Source organism: Lepidochelys kempii, chromosome 1 (genome assembly GCF_965140265.1).
Source record: "Lepidochelys kempii isolate rLepKem1 chromosome 1, rLepKem1.hap2, whole genome shotgun sequence".
Taxonomy (NCBI): domain Eukaryota; kingdom Metazoa; phylum Chordata; order Testudines; family Cheloniidae; genus Lepidochelys; species Lepidochelys kempii.
The window spans coordinates 325831686-325849599 of NC_133256.1; the positions used below are offsets into that span (position 1 = coordinate 325831686).

Genomic DNA, 17914 nt, shown 5'->3' on the forward strand with positions numbered 1-17914 from the left:
CCAGGAGATCAGACGAGATAATCATGATGGTCCCTTCTGGCCTTAAAGTCTATGAGCCTGAGTCTATGAGGATAGAATAGAATATAAACTAATACTGCTGGTATAAGCACCTCGCTAGAAAGGAAAAGTAGATTGCCATTACAAAAGCCAAGAGAAGGAAAAAATAAAAGGAGGCCTGGTATTTGCTGAAGAGCATTTAGCTTCATTTCTGAAAAGGACCCTGGGGAATATTTGCAAAACAAAGATTAGCATTATTTCCTCCATTGTGGTTTAGATTATATTATTCAAGGTAACCATTTTACCAAATGTTTATTTTAGTATTAAACTAAATTGCTTTGATGTAGATAATGCTTAACATAGCCAAAGTTATTACTACTATAATTTCCCATTAGGGACTGGAGAATTTAAGAAAAAAAATTCTGTCTCTGAACTCAGCTCTTCTAGAGTTTTCCTAAGAAGCTCTCTTATTCTATATTATTTATTACACCAAGTGGGAATTTAACCACATATAAACAAAGTGAAGATTTAAAGATATTTCAAATTAAAATATTAAAATTCACATGTGTTGGGGGAGCTGCCTTAATGCTATGAACTCCCAGGCCCATTGCACTTCTGAATAGCATGAACTGGTTCAGTATCATGTCGTAAAATACAAGTGTTGGTTTAAAGACAACTACCGTTGCTTTACTGTCTCTTGGGCCTTGCCTATATTTAAACAGTTTAACTAATGGTGTGTTTTTTAAATGATTTAGTTAAACTGATGCAAATCTCTGCATGGAGGCAATTGATCTGGGTTAGATCAGCTAAAGGGTGTCCAAAGGGTGGATCTTTGACTAAAGCCTTGGTTTACCACTGTTTCATCTGGGTTCATGGTACTACTTGTAGTTTCTCTCTTCCCCTCAGTATTCTGTTAGAACTTGTCTTTTTCTTTGTGTTTTTCAGGCTAGCTTTGTAATCATTTTGTCTTTTTTCTTTTCATTTTCTTTAATTATTTCTTCATTTCTGGTCTTATTCCCTTGTTCTGTTGTCTTTTCACCTTTTGTTTCCCATCTGACTGATCTCTGATCCGTCTGTTTTCTCTCTCAACATTCTCCAGTCTGCCTTTTATCAATGTGAAATTGTCCTTTATGTTGAGTCGACTTATCCCTTCACCATATATTCTCCATCTAAAATGGCTCACTGAGTGATAATCAATTGACAATTAATCAATGTTAATTGTCTCAATCAGCTGTCTTGTTTGCCTCAAATCGATGTCTCAGTCAGTTTTTGCACAGCCTGCAATATTTCAGGCAGACAGTTTCGGATGGACGGTAGGAAGGAAAATGGCCCGTGATGTGAGCTCCATAGGCCAAAATCCCAGTTTTAATAGGAAAGAGGAGGAAGAAGAGGGATGAGGTGAGTACAGCATGGCACACAGGTCAGAGGGACAGCTTTATGGGGATTTTTAGTGGTGGTTTTGCACATTACAAAAAAAAATGACGCTTTAGCCTTCTGAAAGTTGACAGTTGATTTAACAGTTGAGGTTGCTCTGTTCTAAATCTGTCTCTGGTTCTCTTAACAGGCGCATCTTTTTAATGTAAGAAACACAATTTGATCCGTTATGTTTTATTAGTATATTTGGCCGAACTCCATCAATTCCAAGAATAAAGCTAGTGTGTGAAGAAGACATACTGCAATATATAATTCTCGTTAGTATCTTGGAGACCCCATGAAAATTGCCTATCAATTGGTCTACTTGCCACCAAACTATACACATTAGTGGCGGAGTAGTCTGAACAATCTGCACTCTCCAGGATAACAGCCAAATTCTCCTCTCCACTGCTTGGTATGGAAAGGGGCAGAAGAGAGGAAAATTGGGTGGAAAGACCATGAATCCAATGAAAGGAAGGAAAACAGCAGCACCACAATGTGTTCTCCTTTACCCTGCAGCTGGGAATCTGCAAGTTAGGTGGTGGCTGGAGAGGGGGTGCTAGGGAGCAGCCACTCAACACAGCATGGTCCTCTGGCAACCTGATGCAAATACCAGACAAAAAGCCAGCTAAAGTGAATGCTGCTCCTCATCTTTAGAGCCCTGAGTGGATACAAAAATGTGGATCCACATCCGATCTGCATCCACAAGAATCAGCTTGTATCTGACCCCCAATCCACACCCTGCCTTTTATCTGTATCCACATCCGCACCACACCCGCAGCAGCATGCTAACTCACAGTGCCTCTCAAGAGGAGTGTCTGTGTGCGTGCTGTGTATTGTATAACAAAGCTATATGGCTTAATAAATGTGCACACTATTATTATTATTATTATTGTTATTGTTATTTTAAACAATCTTATTATACAACAGGCATCAGAACAAATAGCCTTTTACATTAAAAATAATAAAATAAACGTCTCAAGTCATTAAAGCTCAAAATCACAAATTGATCTATAAAATAAGAAAGTCTGCTGCCTATTTAGCTTGTGATTTATAAGTCATCACACTTAGAGCTCAGCAATTCCAGTTTCTTTGCACCAGCCACTGTTCTCCTTGTGGCAGCATGCAAGGGGAATACTATTGCAGGGCCACAGTGCTTAATTTTTACCGGGGCACCTCTCAGCTTGGCAGGTCATCTTCCTAGGGGGACTCTGGTGGGGAGCGAGGAGCAGACAGGAGCTCCATGACTCCAGGTCGGTTTCCCCACATGGGCGCAGGACGGGGGTGCAGGGGTTAGGAGCACAGGAGAGGGGTGAAGGTGCTCTCCAGTTGTCCAGCCAGTGATTCATTTGTGCTGTATCAAGTCAGTTGGAGAGGGAGGCAGCTGCTTCTGCAAAGTCAGTCAGTTTGGCTTCCTGACTTTGCAAAAGTAGGTGCCTCCCTCTTCAACTGATCTGATACAGCAAGGAAGTCGGGAGAGGTTTCCTGAATTGCTTGGCTGCTTAAACTGCAGCAATAGAAGCATGGCGGATTTTGCTGCCTGTCTTGATCTATCACCTTCCCTTTCTCTGTATATGGGGGGAGGAAGAAACAGGCTCTGGAAGGTGAGGAAGCAGCCTCATAGGTTATGAGCTGCAGCCAGCTGCCTCCCTGCCTTCCAGAACCTATATTTAGAGCCCTGCGTAGATACAGACTTTATATCTGCATCTAATCCACCATCTGCGAAAATGGTCCATGGATATAAAGCGGGTATCCGCGGATTTGCAGGGCTCTACTGATTTGTGTGCGCCAAGCACTGGACACAAAACAAGACATTAAAGTAAAATTTTCCAGGGAGTTATGTGGACTAACCCTGTTAGGTATTTTGAAGAAACAAAATAGATTTAGGTTTAAAAATGGAGGGTTGGAAAATAGCTGATATATTTAGGCATGGAAATTAGCTACATACTGTGCACGTTGGTTACATTTCATGTGTCTCTACCAACTATAACTCCCTATTTACTTGAATGCCACTTAGTGTGATCTTACAATCTCATGCAGCTGTTGTTGCAAATCTGTGGAGACAATAATACAATGTCAAAACCAAGTGAAACAATGTCAGTACAAATTACACCACTACTAGAAAATCCCAAAAACCCAAACAAACCAAAACACAAACACCAAGTCTATAAAAGTAACATGAAGTGTGAGATTTAAAAGCCTACAAAAGCAAGGAGTTTTCATGTTAATGTTACTATAATAAAGTATATGTAGCTAGAGAACGATACAGTGACTCATTATGTGTTTTGTCTCATCCTTAATGTGTACCTACAGTAAGAACTAAATGTAACCAATACAAGTGCAAACTGGCTGCAGGCTTCCAGCTGCACCTGGCAATAGCGACCCCCATACTAAGAGATAAACACAATTGATTTGGAGCACATGGTCTCAATGAACCAACTGACTGTTCACCCCATTGTTCTGTTGTCCCCTCAAAAATCTGAAATCCAGGGCTGGTCCTGCAATTTGTGAGTTACACTGAGGGCATGTCTTCACTACTGTGGTAAGTCGACCTAAATTACGCTACTCCAGCTATGTTATTCATATATGTGAATAACGTAGCTGGAGTCAACATCGTTTAGGTTGACTTATCCTGGTGTCTTCACTGTGCTGCAAGTGCTGGTCCAACTTCTTCCCTGACTTTCACGCAGTGCCAAAATCAATGGGGTCATGCAGGGTGTAAATTTAGGTTTTACTGCCAGGAATTTAACCCTGGTCATTTTATGTGTTGCAGTTTATCAGGGGATAAAGATAATCTATGCAGACTCAACTTCAGATAAGGGGCCAGAACCTCAGCTGATATAAATTGGCTGAGCTCCATTGACTTCAGTGGAGCTATGCTGATTTACACCAGTTGGGGATCTGGAGAAGAGTATTTAGGAGAGTGCTCTGAATGTGGACACAGACTTTCCAACCCTCTGTGGTTTCTTATTATTTCTGCTTTAAATAAAAGTTTGTACACAGGAGGAGAAAACAGAAGAGATAACATTATTTTTTACAAAGGCTAATACTGATAATGGACTATGTCCAAATATAGATGGATAGTAAGAGGGAACTGAACACAGCCAGAACAAAAAATAAATTATTGAGAGACCCACCATGCAGGCTATGTATACGCTAGGACCTACAGGTCTGATTCCCAGCTTGTGTATGCACTAGCTCCTATCTGAGCGAGCATGCTAAAAATAGTAATACAGCTGCAGTAGCATGGGGAGTAGCAGTGGCAGCATGGGCTAGCCACCCTAAGTGCAAACCCACCGGAATCCCATGGGTACTTACAGGGATACGTATAGGAGCAGTTAGCCAAAGTTCTGTTGGATCCGATGAAGTGAGCTGTAGCTCATGAAAGCTTATGCTCAAATAAATTGGTTAGTCTCTAAGTTGCCACAAGTCCTCCTTTTCTGTGGTATCATAAACAATAACCTACATTCTTTAACTAGGGTCCTCAATCCCCAAATCTGGCTTTTAAAATTGGAGAATCTACCCGTTGGTGACCCACCAGTCAAATCTGTAGCCCAACCTATTAATCTCTTATTAGGAGGGGCACCCAAACCTATAAATGAAGCCCTCTCACCAAAAGAGCCTTGGGCTTTACTTCCTCTCCAATATTTACAGGATTCACTTCCCAGACTAGTTTAACTGACATTCCTCTTCCCCTAAAAAAGTAACTCATAGAATCTGCATTCTATGAGTTTCCTTGGAAACTAGCTGGCAGTCAGCATAACAGTGTATGGCATCTACCCATTAATCTTCATACAACCCTTTTCATTGTTTTTAACATTCATGGGGAAAACATCTTTTTCAAGCTAAACTTTCTATGTTTGGTCTCAGCCTTAAGGTGAATATTTTTGGAAAGTCTGAACTTAAAACATTTCTGATATTTCTGAGCTATGCAAAGGGAGGGAAATATACCCTTTCTTGATGAAAGAATATTTTCACGCTCTTTAAGAGCATTATAAAAGTAAAAGGAGGAGGCTGGGAAGCAAACTCTTCCAGTGAAAAAAGTAAATCCTTTAATTCTGTTAAAAATACCAATTAATCATCTTTGCATTTTGTACAAGAGACAGGTCCTTTTACAGATTTCACTTTCAATACATTTAATTGGCAAGAAGAACTTTTTTCACATTGACATAGTTTACTAATTGTGACAGTAACTGCATTTATTCATGAATCTTTTAAAGCATGATTTCTTTCTTCTATTAAATCATTCATTCATCCCCTCTTGCTTTTCTCCCTTAAATATACATTTAGCAATTCTACCTTGCACTGTATGTTGCATGTTCCCTAAAGAGATTTAATTTTTCTCCCAAACCAAATAGCTCAGACTTCTGCTGTCACTGAAATCTTTTCATTAAATAATAAACAACCATTCCATTATTAATTATTATTGTTTTACTATTTTGGTGTAAGCTATGACAGTCTCCCTCTCCTGTGGTCCTAACTCTGGATAAAAGAGCACTCTCTCAATGCCTTTAGGTCAAATTCTTGAGGCAGTGAGCAAAGCCTGAGCAAACACATGGCTTTGCATGGGGAAGCTATGCAGGAGCTCAAGACAAAGATAGGATCCATCATATAGAGCTGTCACACAGCCACTGGGATGCTGCTTGTTGAATGTCCTCTATCTGGGAGTTTTGGCCAGTGGAGCCTTTCCACTTACCTTTCTTCTGTCCCTTCCCAACATTCTTTCTAGCTGATGCAGGAAGTGCCAGCCCAAAGTGGTGCTCTGTTGCCCATGGGAGTTTGTGAATTCCTCATAATGTCACCCCTTTCACCCCAAAGAACCAAACACTGAGTCACTGTTTGTATAGGCCTGTCTTGTCCATATGGAAGGCGATGGCAGGGATGGGGGGTGGCAGAGAAAGATACAGCTTGACCTTTGACCGTCTTTATACATTATTTGCTCCAAATGTGCTCCTTAACACCACTGTTGTAAACATATACCCATCTGTGACTGCTTTAAAAAACTATTTTGAACTAGTGGAAACAAATATTTCCGTCTACAAGATACAATACGCATGTAAGTGTAAGTCGTCATAAGAATGTACTTGTGACACTGCACCCCATATTCTTCACAATGATATTATGATGATATATGATATGATTATGGCATAATTCTGATGTATTCTATGAAAGATAGGTCATGTGACATATCATTGGAAAGGTTATGGTTTACTGAATATGAGTATCCTATTTGTATGCATGTATCATTTTTGTATGTGAAGTTAGGAATATTTTGTATCTGAAGTTAGGAATATATTTGTAGTACAAATGTGTTTACACCTCAGGAACGCCCACTAGGCAAAAAACCGTCAGTCTTGATGGCTGGCTGGCAAGGGCCCATTCAGGTTGATGAGCCATTAGGAGAAAACAATAGGCCTTAGAAGAAGTTTATCTCCCACCAGGGGGTCTTCCTGAGGATGCTAGAAACAGCCTCCACATGTCTGCTGTGGCACTACAGGGACATGTAACCAGGTCACCTGGTACTGGACTCTATCTTGGAATACCAGTGCTTTGAGACAAAGGGTTCCCGCCCTATGCAAAAGCTATTTAAAGCAGGAAAGTGACATCATTGTGGTTCTTCACTGACTCCCCACCCAAAGAGACTCCTGGAAACACTTGAGGAACAAAGACGAACTGGGGGGAAGTGCTGGACCAGGCTAAAGGGATTTTTAGACTGTGGTAGGAACACCTGGAGTTTTTAAGCTGAAAGCACAGCTGGCCCTCTAAGAATCTCTACAGCCTTTTTGAATCATCATTCAGGGTGAGAATTTGCTACTCATATCCAATCTCTTTAGTATATTAAGATTAGTTTGTGTGTTTTGTTTATTTGCTAGGTAATCTGCTTTGATCTGGTTGCTATCCCTGATAATCACTTAAAATCTATCTTTTGTAGTTAATAAACTTATTTGTGCTTTGTCTAAAACCAATGTGTGGCAATCATAACTCAGGGCAAAAGGCTGTTGCATATACTCCTCCACATTGAGGGAGGGGGTGAATTTCATGACCTTAAGCTGTATAGATCTCTGTGCAGCACAAGATGGTATAATTTGGGGTTTACACTCCAGAGGGAGGTATGCCTTAGATGTAGCCTCCCCATATAGATCTGATCACAACTCTGTATGTACTGGAGGTGGGTGCATCCCTACCTGTATGTATGCTGGAGCCTGGGAGAGGGCTTGACGACAAATAAGCAAAAGCATAACAGGAGTTAAGAACAAAAACTCGCCAGTGGGAAGAAATAGAAAGAGAGGCACCAAACAGCAGCCAGTTAGAATATAGCCACTTCAGGCCTCCAGTTGCGTGATGGTGCTAGATCTAAAAAGCCAGTCTCCCGAAAGCTATGCTGGGAGAAGGTTCCTATAAAAATGCAAATGTATAGTCAAGAAGGCTATTAAAGATTAAGTTATTATAAAAGCAATGTTACCCATTTTTGATTTTACCGCAAGTCTCACCGTAATTGGTGTTTTTCTTAAAGCTCTATCTCCTGGAGTCATATGATTAAATGAGAAACTTAAATATCATTTTTTTTAATTAAGTTTCTGGCCTTTATAGTTATGGCAAAAAGCTCAAAAACTTGAATATTAAGGCTCAAAAACCAGAAGGTAATTTTATTATTTTTAATTTAACTATTTAAAATTTACTATTTTAAAGCCAGTCTCATTATTCTAAAGCAAGTCTCATGACTGTTTGGGCCCGACTCATAATTTTTGAATCCTTGGGGCTGGCAATCCTATATTACAAAATAATCTCAGAGAAAGGGCCTGCTTTTGTATTTTACATACCACCATGTTGTTGTTATATAAGAACGGCCATACTGAGGCAGACCAAAGGTCCATCCAGCCCAGTATCCTGTCTTCCAACAGTGGTCAATGCCAGGTGCTTCAGAGGGAATAAACAGAACAGAAAATCATCAAATGATCCATCCATCCATCCCCTGTTGCCCATTCCCAGCTTCTGGCAAACAGGCTAGGGTCACCATCCTTGCCCATCCTGGCTAATAGCCATTGATGGACCTATCCTCCATGAACTTATCTAGTTCTTTTTTTTAACCCTATTATAGTCTTGGCCTTACAACATCTGCTGACAAACAGTTCCACAGGTTGACTGTGTGTTGTGTGAAGAAACACTTTTGTTTGTTTTAAACTTGCTGCTTATTAATTTCATTTGGTGACCCCTAGTTCTTGTGTTATGAGAAGGAGTAAATAACAATTCCTTATTTACTTTCTCCACACTAGTCATGATTTTATAGACCTCTATCATAACCCCTTTTAGTCATCTGTTTTCCAAGCTGAAAAGTCCCAGACTTATTAATCTCTCCTCATACTGAAGCTGTTCCATACCACTAATAATTTTTGTTGCCCTTTTCTGTACCTTTTCCAATTCCAATATATATTTTTTGAGATGGGGTGACCAGATCTGCATGCAGTATTCAAGGCGTGGGGGCACCTTGAATTTATACAGAGCAGTGGCTCTCAACCTATTTACCACTGTGGGCCACAGGTTGAGAACCATTGCGCCAAACACACACTGGCCCACCCAGCCCTAAGCTGCCAGCCTGCCCCTTCCCCTCCGGAGCAGACCCACACCACACCAACCCCCTGCCCAGCATCCCCCCCCAACTCCCTATACCCAGCAGTCCCCTGCCCAGAGACACTCCTACACACAGACCCGTATGCCCAGCGCCCTCCCTCTCCCCCCATTAAAGCCCCCTGCAGACCCATGTGAGATGAGGCGACCACATCTGCCTTCAATATTCAAGATGTGGACGTACCATGTATTTATATAGAGGAAATATTGTATTTTCTGTCTTATTATCTATCCCTTTCCTAATGATTCCCAACATTGTTCGCTTTTTTGACTGCCGCTGCACACTGAGTGGATGTTTTCAGAGAACTATCCACAACAACTCAAGGATCACTTTCTTGAGTGGTAACAGCTAATTTAGACCCCACCATTTTATATGTATAATTGGGATTATGTTTTCCAATGTTACCTCATTCAAACAACATGAGAATATTTTATTTTCTTATATATGCCCCTAGTGTACTATAGCATGTTCCACATACTGTACATCGAAGGCTTCAGTTTTTATTCAACTGTAAATGTAGTGATTCATCTGAATGTCATCAAGATGGCACAGGCATGGAAATTAGCAATGGAAAAGGCTGTTGTCATTCCTTCCATCCCTCTGGCTAATTCAGGATCAGTCCCTGCTCAGCTATTTCCCACAGTCTAATTTTAAATGAATCTAGCACTGAAGCTTCCACTGTTTTCTTTGGGAGACTAGTGTGACGTTATTGACATAAACTGTGACTGTATAGACCATTGTTGCAACCACTGTTATATATCTGCAGCAAATATTGTACAAAGGTTGTTGTGTGAGGTGTCTATAAAAAGATTATGATTTGCTGGTTATGATTATGCTATGTGTATGTGTGTATTATTTTTGTAGCTGAAGTTATGAATATTGGCTATGTATTTGTATCTTAATGTGTTTAATTCTAAGTAGCATTAGTGAAGCATTTGGTCAGCTTCTTGAGAAAGGAATTTGCAGATTAAGTGCCCTATCCAAAAACACTGATATCTTGTTGCCATGATTTTGCACAGGAGAACAAAAGGGTTTTCACCCTTTCACCCTTTCTCACAAGAGAAAGAATATAGAAGACTCTGAATATAGAAAGAATATAGAAAACCCCTCCATTTTGTCTTCTATCCTGCTTCTTATGTCTGGAGGAACTTTGCTACACTGAAGCTCTAAACAAAAGACTGAATGACCCATCCTCAGCTGTGGATGTACTCCAGAGACTTGATTTGAACCTGCAGTTTATTCCATCACTGCTACAAGCCTGAACCAAGAACATTGCCATTACTATACATAATTGATTTCATTTAACCAATTTTAACTCTCATCTATATTTCTTTCTTTTTATAAATAAACCTTTAGATTTTAGATTCTAAAGGATTGGCAACAGCGTGATTTGTGGGTAAGATCTGGCTGGTATATTGACCTGGGTCTGGGGCTTGGTCCTTTGGGATCGGGAGAACCTTTTTTCTTTTACTGGGGTATTGGTTTTCATAACCAGTCACCCCCATAAGGAGCGGTGCTGATGATGACACAAGGGAACTGGATTATCTGAGGGAATTGCTTGTATGACTTCTCGTTAGCCAGTGGGGTAAAACCGAAGTCTTCTCTGTTTGGCCGGTTTGGTGTGCCTTAGTAATAAAGGACACCCAGCTTTGGGCTGTGACTGCCCTGCTCTAAGCAATTTGTCCTGAATTGATACTCTCAGTTGTGTCCCGCCAGAGGCAGCATCATTACAACTAGTCCACAGAAAGGAACAGATCTCCTTATGTAGGGGGAAAGAGGAAAAAAACACCAAGCCTAGTTGTTACAATTTCTGCAGGAATACAATATATTTCGTGTCAAATTATGACCTGTAGCAAGTGTAACTGCACTGATGAGGCTCACAAGAGGAATGTTGGTATCATTACAACCACAGAATAGGTCAATTTGCTGGAAGAATCGTTAAAGCCAAATCACCATCCAGACTTTTCCAATGTCCAAAAGTCTTTTTTGCTATAAATATTATCTCATGCAGGTCCAAGAAAAAACTGGAATCATTTTTAGCTAGCCAGATTACTTTATATCTGGTAAATAGTAAATAAACAACAACAAACAACAATTCCATTTTAAATGTGAAAAAAGCAGGCTGCCTCTATTTTGGGACACAATTTTAGTCCTGATTTTCTGAGGTGCTGAGCACACAAACTTCCCAGTGAAGCCAAAAAGAACTGTGGCTGCTTGCTATTTAGATGTCTAAAGTTGGGCACCCAAGATTAGATGCCCTATTTGAAAATGCCATGTTCCCTGCACAGTACATTAGTGCTTGTCACTATGGCATTTATTATGGTACAAGTGTGCAGTCTTATTTGTTATGTGCTTATTTGGTTTAGGGTTCCAGTGCCTGTATCTCTTTCAATAGACCCTTGAAATCATTTGATGGCATTCATTAACCTGACAAAATGTCTAATGCCAATGAGAAAACCTCAGGCTAGAAAATTCTCTCATTGTTACTCTTTTTAAATAGGAAATCATAATATAATTTTCTATTTGCTTTATACCTGTCTATACCTGGCTTCTCCTAGACATGTTAGAATATTCCCTATTACAAACATTTCTCTTGTACTGTGATTCCAATCTTTGCATTTCTCTTTTAATCATTGTGAAATAAACAAGCTCACCTTACCCCTTCCTAATATTCAAGAACCATCAGATCCAAGAACAAGCAAACATAAACCCTGTGATATGCATTTTGGGGGTGAAAGCTGATCTCCCTTGTTCTGCTGTTACTATGGTTACCATCCTACAGAATCTTTGTATGCGCCACTAAAAGAAACAGCACAAAAATAAATGTGCATGTTAAACCAAAATAAGAATACTGACCTACTACGAATATGAAGTGCAAATGGGGGAATGTCTCAGAGTTATGTCTTACTCTACCATGGCAAATGAGTAAAGAACTTGGCCATGGTATTTTTTATTAACCTGTTGATTGCTGCTTTATACCTTGGACCATATATATGTCCCTACCAAAGCTAGGAGAATACTGCAAAAAAGTATTCCCGAAGTGTTTCAAGTCAAATGATGAATTCTGTTGATGGTCTTTGTTACCCCTTTTGTTTGCTTTCCACAGCTGTACAACGGGATTTTTGTTCACAAAAAAGTTTGCAGATCTATCTACCTATGTACCTACCTGCCTATCTACCCCATTACTGTAGCACCTCACAATGTTTAATGTATTTAGCCTCACAATATCTCTGTGAGTAGGGAAGTACTATTATACCCATTTACAGATGGGGAACTCAGAGGTAGCAAGAGCCTGAGTGACTTGTCCAGGGTCATATAGGAAATGTGTGGCAGAGCAGGGAATTGAACCCAGGTTTCCCAAGTTAGCACCCTAATCACCATTTTTCCCCAGATACAAGTAGCTGTGGTGTGGGAGCTTTCTTGATATAAAAAAGAGGGAACTGCTGGCAGAAGCATTCTCTGGAATAGGCTCTCCCCCTAGTTCTGCTAGAGTTCAGATTCATTATTCTTCTGGGGATGCTTCAAAGGCCATTTTTTCCTTACAAGCATTTAGGGAGGTTGGAGTATATTAGAGAAGGGCTGGAGATAGAAGCATGGTTTGGGTGCGATATTCTAACATAGCTGGTTAGAATGTTTTAGCTGGAATATTTGTAACTGGCAAACTGATTGTAGCCAGCCCCCCCCCCCCCGACCAGCATTGCTGGAAACACAGGAGGAAGCAGGAACAGGGCACTTAACATATATTCCAGCACAGCCTTTGAAGCTGTAAAAGCACAGGTGTGCTGCTACAATGTGCCTCTGGGAGCAGATACAAGGATTAAGCTCACAGCAGGCAGAGGCCCTGTGACAGACATGGCTCTTAGCCCCTACTAAATAGCGTGATGCACACACACCAACATCCTAGGTGGGAAAATATTTACCCTGATAAAAGAAATGTCCAGTAGTCGAAACTTATTGTTTCTCTCCCTTGCAAGTGTAAACTACTCTTGCAAAAGCTGGTGTCACCCCGACAGACCAGCCTCAATTTGGCATAAGAAAGGAGAAAGAGAATAAAGGAGTACAGAGGTATAAGTAGGGGACCTACAGCACCATGATTTTTGAGTGCTTTTCACTATCTATCTGCTGGTCAGATAAGTGACAGCCTCCCAAGGCTTCTGCAGCTAAGAGGGTCCCTACGCCTTGTCCCTTATTCGTCTTTCCGCGGAATTGAGTGACCGATCCTGGCTTGGCACCGCTGGAATCGAGAGATGCAAGGAGGGTAAGAAGCACCCACACCTGATCTCCTATCTTTAGTGTACACATATTTTGAAATAGAGCTCTATACTTTGTTTTCTTTCTTTGGGATTGTGGCTTCAGTTTTGTAACTTGTTTGTGTGTGTAACATCTCTACATTTAAATAAGTAGGCACTAGCAATTTTGTTACCACATGATTAGAATCTAGCTTAATAAATTTTGGTAACCATTTATGCATAAGCCTGACTTGTTTTCTCTGGTTTACTGTAAAGCAGCCAACACAATTAAAGAACCTCAGCCGTTTTGGCTCTAAAGCCTGGCCATTAGGTGAGAGTACTAAGAGCCTAGCGTTGAGTTGTGCCGCCTCCACGGGGCAAACTCTTGGGGCACCTGTCAGTCAATCCTGGCTGCCCGCTGCGAAGGAGCTCTGAGCTCTAGCAGTTAAAGTCACGGGTGGTTAGGACCTTGGGGCATCCGTCAGCCTAGCCCGGGCTGCCCGCTGCGAAGGGACAGTGCGTCCTAGCGGTTAAAGTCACGGATGGTATAAACGGGCATAGCTGGCACCTCACCAAACATCCTTGGCCGTCGGCTAACACTGATAAACCAACATACACTGAAAATGTTAGACTTTAAATCTTAGCAGATGCTGAGAGTTAAAGAGTTCTCTGGTTACATAGAAATAAAAATTTTAAAAATAGCCTCTACTGTAGTCTGCAAGAGCATGAATGGACATTTACAATGCCATAAAAATGTCTATCATAAACAGTCATACATGGGAGGGGGGGATTGTAACATGTAGCAGCAAAATTTATAGAACATTCCTAGAAAAAGACACCAGTAATTTAAAATTAAGACAGAGAAAGCATCAGGAAGTTAAAGGGAGAACATGTAATGGAACACCATAGCTTTAAATATTCAATTATTAGACTGCCAGGAAAATCTAAGCTAACATTAAATTTAAAATAAAAGCCCAATATTCAAAATCATGGAAAGTCACATGTCTGGAACCACTTTAACTCTGTCCCCCTAACACCTCACTCTGTGCATCTTCTATAAATGATAATACTGAGACCAGATGGAATTTAACCACCAGCCCTGAAAAATAACTAGGCAGAAAACAGCCTCCATTGCAATGCCAGCAAGATTACAGAAGGACAGAGGAATAAAATAACCCATGATCATATAAATTCATAGAAGCATTTGGCACAGATCCTTGAGTTTGGGGGGAAATTAATAAATGGTGCCTGAACTTCACAAATTTCAGAGCAAGCTAAAATGCACGTAGCACTGATTCATCCCCTGGAGGTCAGAAGTGTCAGGACAATAGGAAGTACACCAATACTGTGTAGTGCATGGTGTCAGAATGTCATAGTCCAAGTTAGTTATCACTGAACTAGTGGATTTCAATGCGGGTTTCAGACCCTGCGCCACACTGTTGTTAAAGAATATTGTCAAGGTAGCGTGAGAAAGACTGCATTTCTGCAATACCAAAAATCCAATCTAAATAACTATCAATCCAGGAACTTCCCATGAACAACCAAGTTCATTCCAAACCTAAAAAGCATCTCTTGAACAATATAATGAAAGGTTATCATTAACCTTGTGCTTTCTTCTTTGTGCACCAGTATTGTTGTATAATTAATTTTCAATGTTTCCACAGCAAGAATGCAAATCAAATACAATACAATAGACTATTGTCTAGTAATATGAAAAATGCACAAAATTATTTTTCTTTTTATATTTGGCAGTTTAAAATCACAATGCCAAGAGATAACATTTCAGCAACACCTTCTTTGTATGTGACTTTTCAAAGGTAGCTGGAAAGTTTAAATAATATCTGAGGGGTGATTTGACCCTACGGTACTCATCTGAGATGTAAAGTGGAACGTCAAGAGTAAATTGTGATAAGGAAAGTTCTAGAAGCTTCAGATCACTTGTCCAGCTGCTTGGTTAGCAAATGATGGAGGAAGGGGTGGGGGAAGATGTAGGGGAATAGAATAACACATAATAATTGTGTGAAACAGCAGTTTGATTCCTCACACTTTCCTTGCTATATCCTCAGAGGATTACAAGTCCTATCTTAGAAAAGATTTTGCGTAATAAATAGTGATATAATTAGATAGGTGTTTAACATTATATAATGTGTATAATTGCTAATCAGCTGACAAACATTGCAAGTAGGGTTTTTTGGTGAAGGGGTTGGTAATAAAATAAAAGTTTTTAAATTGTTCAATTTCTGAGATCCTAAGCTCAAGAGATCCTAAGACTCTGGTTCGTTATAATGAAAAGCACTTCAGAAGCCCCTATGAAGGCAAACAAAGAAGTAAACAACTTTTAAAATTTAACATAAATGCATGAATTACAGATAAACTAAAATGTTGCTACATGCTGCTTTTCTGAGGACAAACCTGCAGGAAAGTGGAAAATGTACCCCAAAGTCCATGACTTATTCTCTCCTAGCGACAGGCATCTCTTCCTCTTTTGGCAAGCCTGATCTGAGATAAAAGGGAGAATCTAGTAAAACTCAGCAGGATCCACAAAGAGCCATTCCTTCCACTAGGGCATTGGATCCCCATCTTCCCTGGTATGCCAGTATTGTTATTAATAATAATTCTGAATTTGAAACCTATTTTACATGTCTGGTAGGTCGGAAAAACAATGAGATATAACTTAATCCCTCTGAGCTAATATGGTTTGTATTTAGCTACATTTTATTTAGAATTATTTATATTCCCGAGATAGTACTATGTGCAAACCAAGTGTATCCTTTGAATCCTAAATCAACTCCAAATACCACTGTTAGGTTAAATCATAAAGTATATTTTTGCAAAATCTCCACCATGTAATAAGCCAATACTGTATGCAATTTTAATGATTTTTTTTATTAGCAGCATTTATTCTACTAATTTAAAAGCTATTAAACAAGATGAAGCATTCAGGGACAGTAAACTGTAACTCTTAAATCATTAGCAAATGGTTAGTACTCCATACAAATGCTAATGTAGTTTCAGCTTTATATAACCTTTCTAGATTTGAAGTCATCAGCAAATAGAATGTTAATACAAACTTTTGGATGGCATCTAAATTGTTTTTTGCATTAGTAAGTTTGTTCTTGCAGATAAAGAACAAGACGGAAAAACTTTATAATTCTAGATTCCAACATGGCCAAATGACAGTGAGGGAAACCATAAGGCAAGGAGAAGCTCCAATTAATAAGAAATACATAAGCAAAGAAAGAAACTGAACTCTTGACCAGAACATAAGGAAAAACTTCACATTAGACATGGGAAAGATTTTACATGTATGAAAGTCAAGAAATTCAAAGTTATGGTTTACATAGCAATTGTAATTTGGTCCTCCTGAACATTGGTAATATTTAGGGCTGTCAATTAATTGCCGTTAATGCGTGTGATTAATGCACAGCACAATTAACACATTAAATTTTTTAACATGCATTAATCGCAGACCCTCTGGGCGGGAAGGTAGCATTAGCTGCTGTGGAGAACCTGTCTGGTCAGGCGCAGTAACGCAAGCCACCACCGGAGGGTGGGAAGAGAACAGGCTAGAGAAAGACATGGTTCTCATCCCGGCTCCAGCAGAGAAGAGATCTTGACACCGCCCCCACCCCACCCGGGTATCCATATTTCTTAAAGTAAAAACAGGATGGCCTGGGGCTCGCCCGAGCTGCGCTCACCTTGCAGGATTCACCCTCCCCATGCCTTCCAGGTCTGGGGCTGACTCCCCCACACCTAGTGCCACCTGCATACGGGGCTGACCCCAGCCCCAATCCTAAACATGGTGGTCAGTTGGACCCTGAGCATTTCGGCAAGACCCACCAGCCAGACACCTGGGAAAGAATTCTCTATAGTAATTTAGAGCCCTCCCTGTATAGTGTCCCATCACAGTCCATTGGGGATATTTGCTAATAGCAGTCACAGATAGGCTACATGCCAATGTAGGCAGTTTCCTCCTACCATCCCCTCCATAAACTTATCAAGCACAGTCTTGAAGCCTGTTAGGTTTTTTGCCCCCACTGCTCCCCTTGTAAGACTGTTCCAGAACTTCAGTCTTCTGATAAATTTAGGCTTGAAATTAAACAATTAATGGCCAATGTACATCCATTTGTTCTTGTGTCAACATTGGTGCTTAAACAACAGCTCTCCCTCCCTGAGATGAGAGCAATCTGCCCTCTATAGAGAGCAATCATGCCTCCTCTCAGCCTTCCTTTGGTTAGGCTAAACAAGCCAAGCTCTTTGAATCTTATCTCATAAGGTAGGTTTTCCATTCCTCTGATCATCCTAGTAGCCCTTCTCTGCACCTGTTCCAGTTTGAATTAATCTTTCTTAAATGTGGGAGACTAGAACTGCACATAGTACTCCAGATGCCTTGTATAATGGCAATAACACTTCCTATCTCTAGTGGAAATACCTCACCTGATGCATTGCAGGACTGCATTAGCCTTTTTCATGGCCACATTACATTTACAGCTCATAATCATTCTGTGATCACTTTTTGTGGTAAGGTCATTAATAAAAATGTTAAATAAGATTGGTCCTAAGACTGATCACTGAGTAACTCCACTAATAACTTCCTTCCAGCCTAAGAGTTCATCTTTCAGCATGACCCATTGTAGTCTCCTCTTTA

At 40.2% G+C, this 17914-nt stretch overlaps 1 protein-coding gene across 6 annotated transcripts in view; it reads right to left on the reverse strand.

Moving 5' to 3' along the window:
* The window catches only part of LHFPL3 (LHFPL tetraspan subfamily member 3), a 401928-nt gene that overhangs the window by 297633 nt on the left and 86381 nt on the right, over positions 1-17914 (reverse strand). For 5 of the 6 annotated variants that reach the window (XR_012156833.1, XM_073328517.1, XM_073328518.1 and 2 more), the window contains exon 2: positions 15679-15765. The exons of the other annotated variant lie outside the window; for it this stretch is intronic. Coding sequence is in view for 4 of the 5 variants with exons in the window: in XM_073328517.1 (XP_073184618.1) it covers positions 15679-15765 (87 nt within the window). In the remaining variant the exon portion in view is untranslated. The remainder of the gene's footprint in view (positions 1-15678; positions 15766-17914) is intronic. 6 annotated transcript variants of the gene reach the window in all.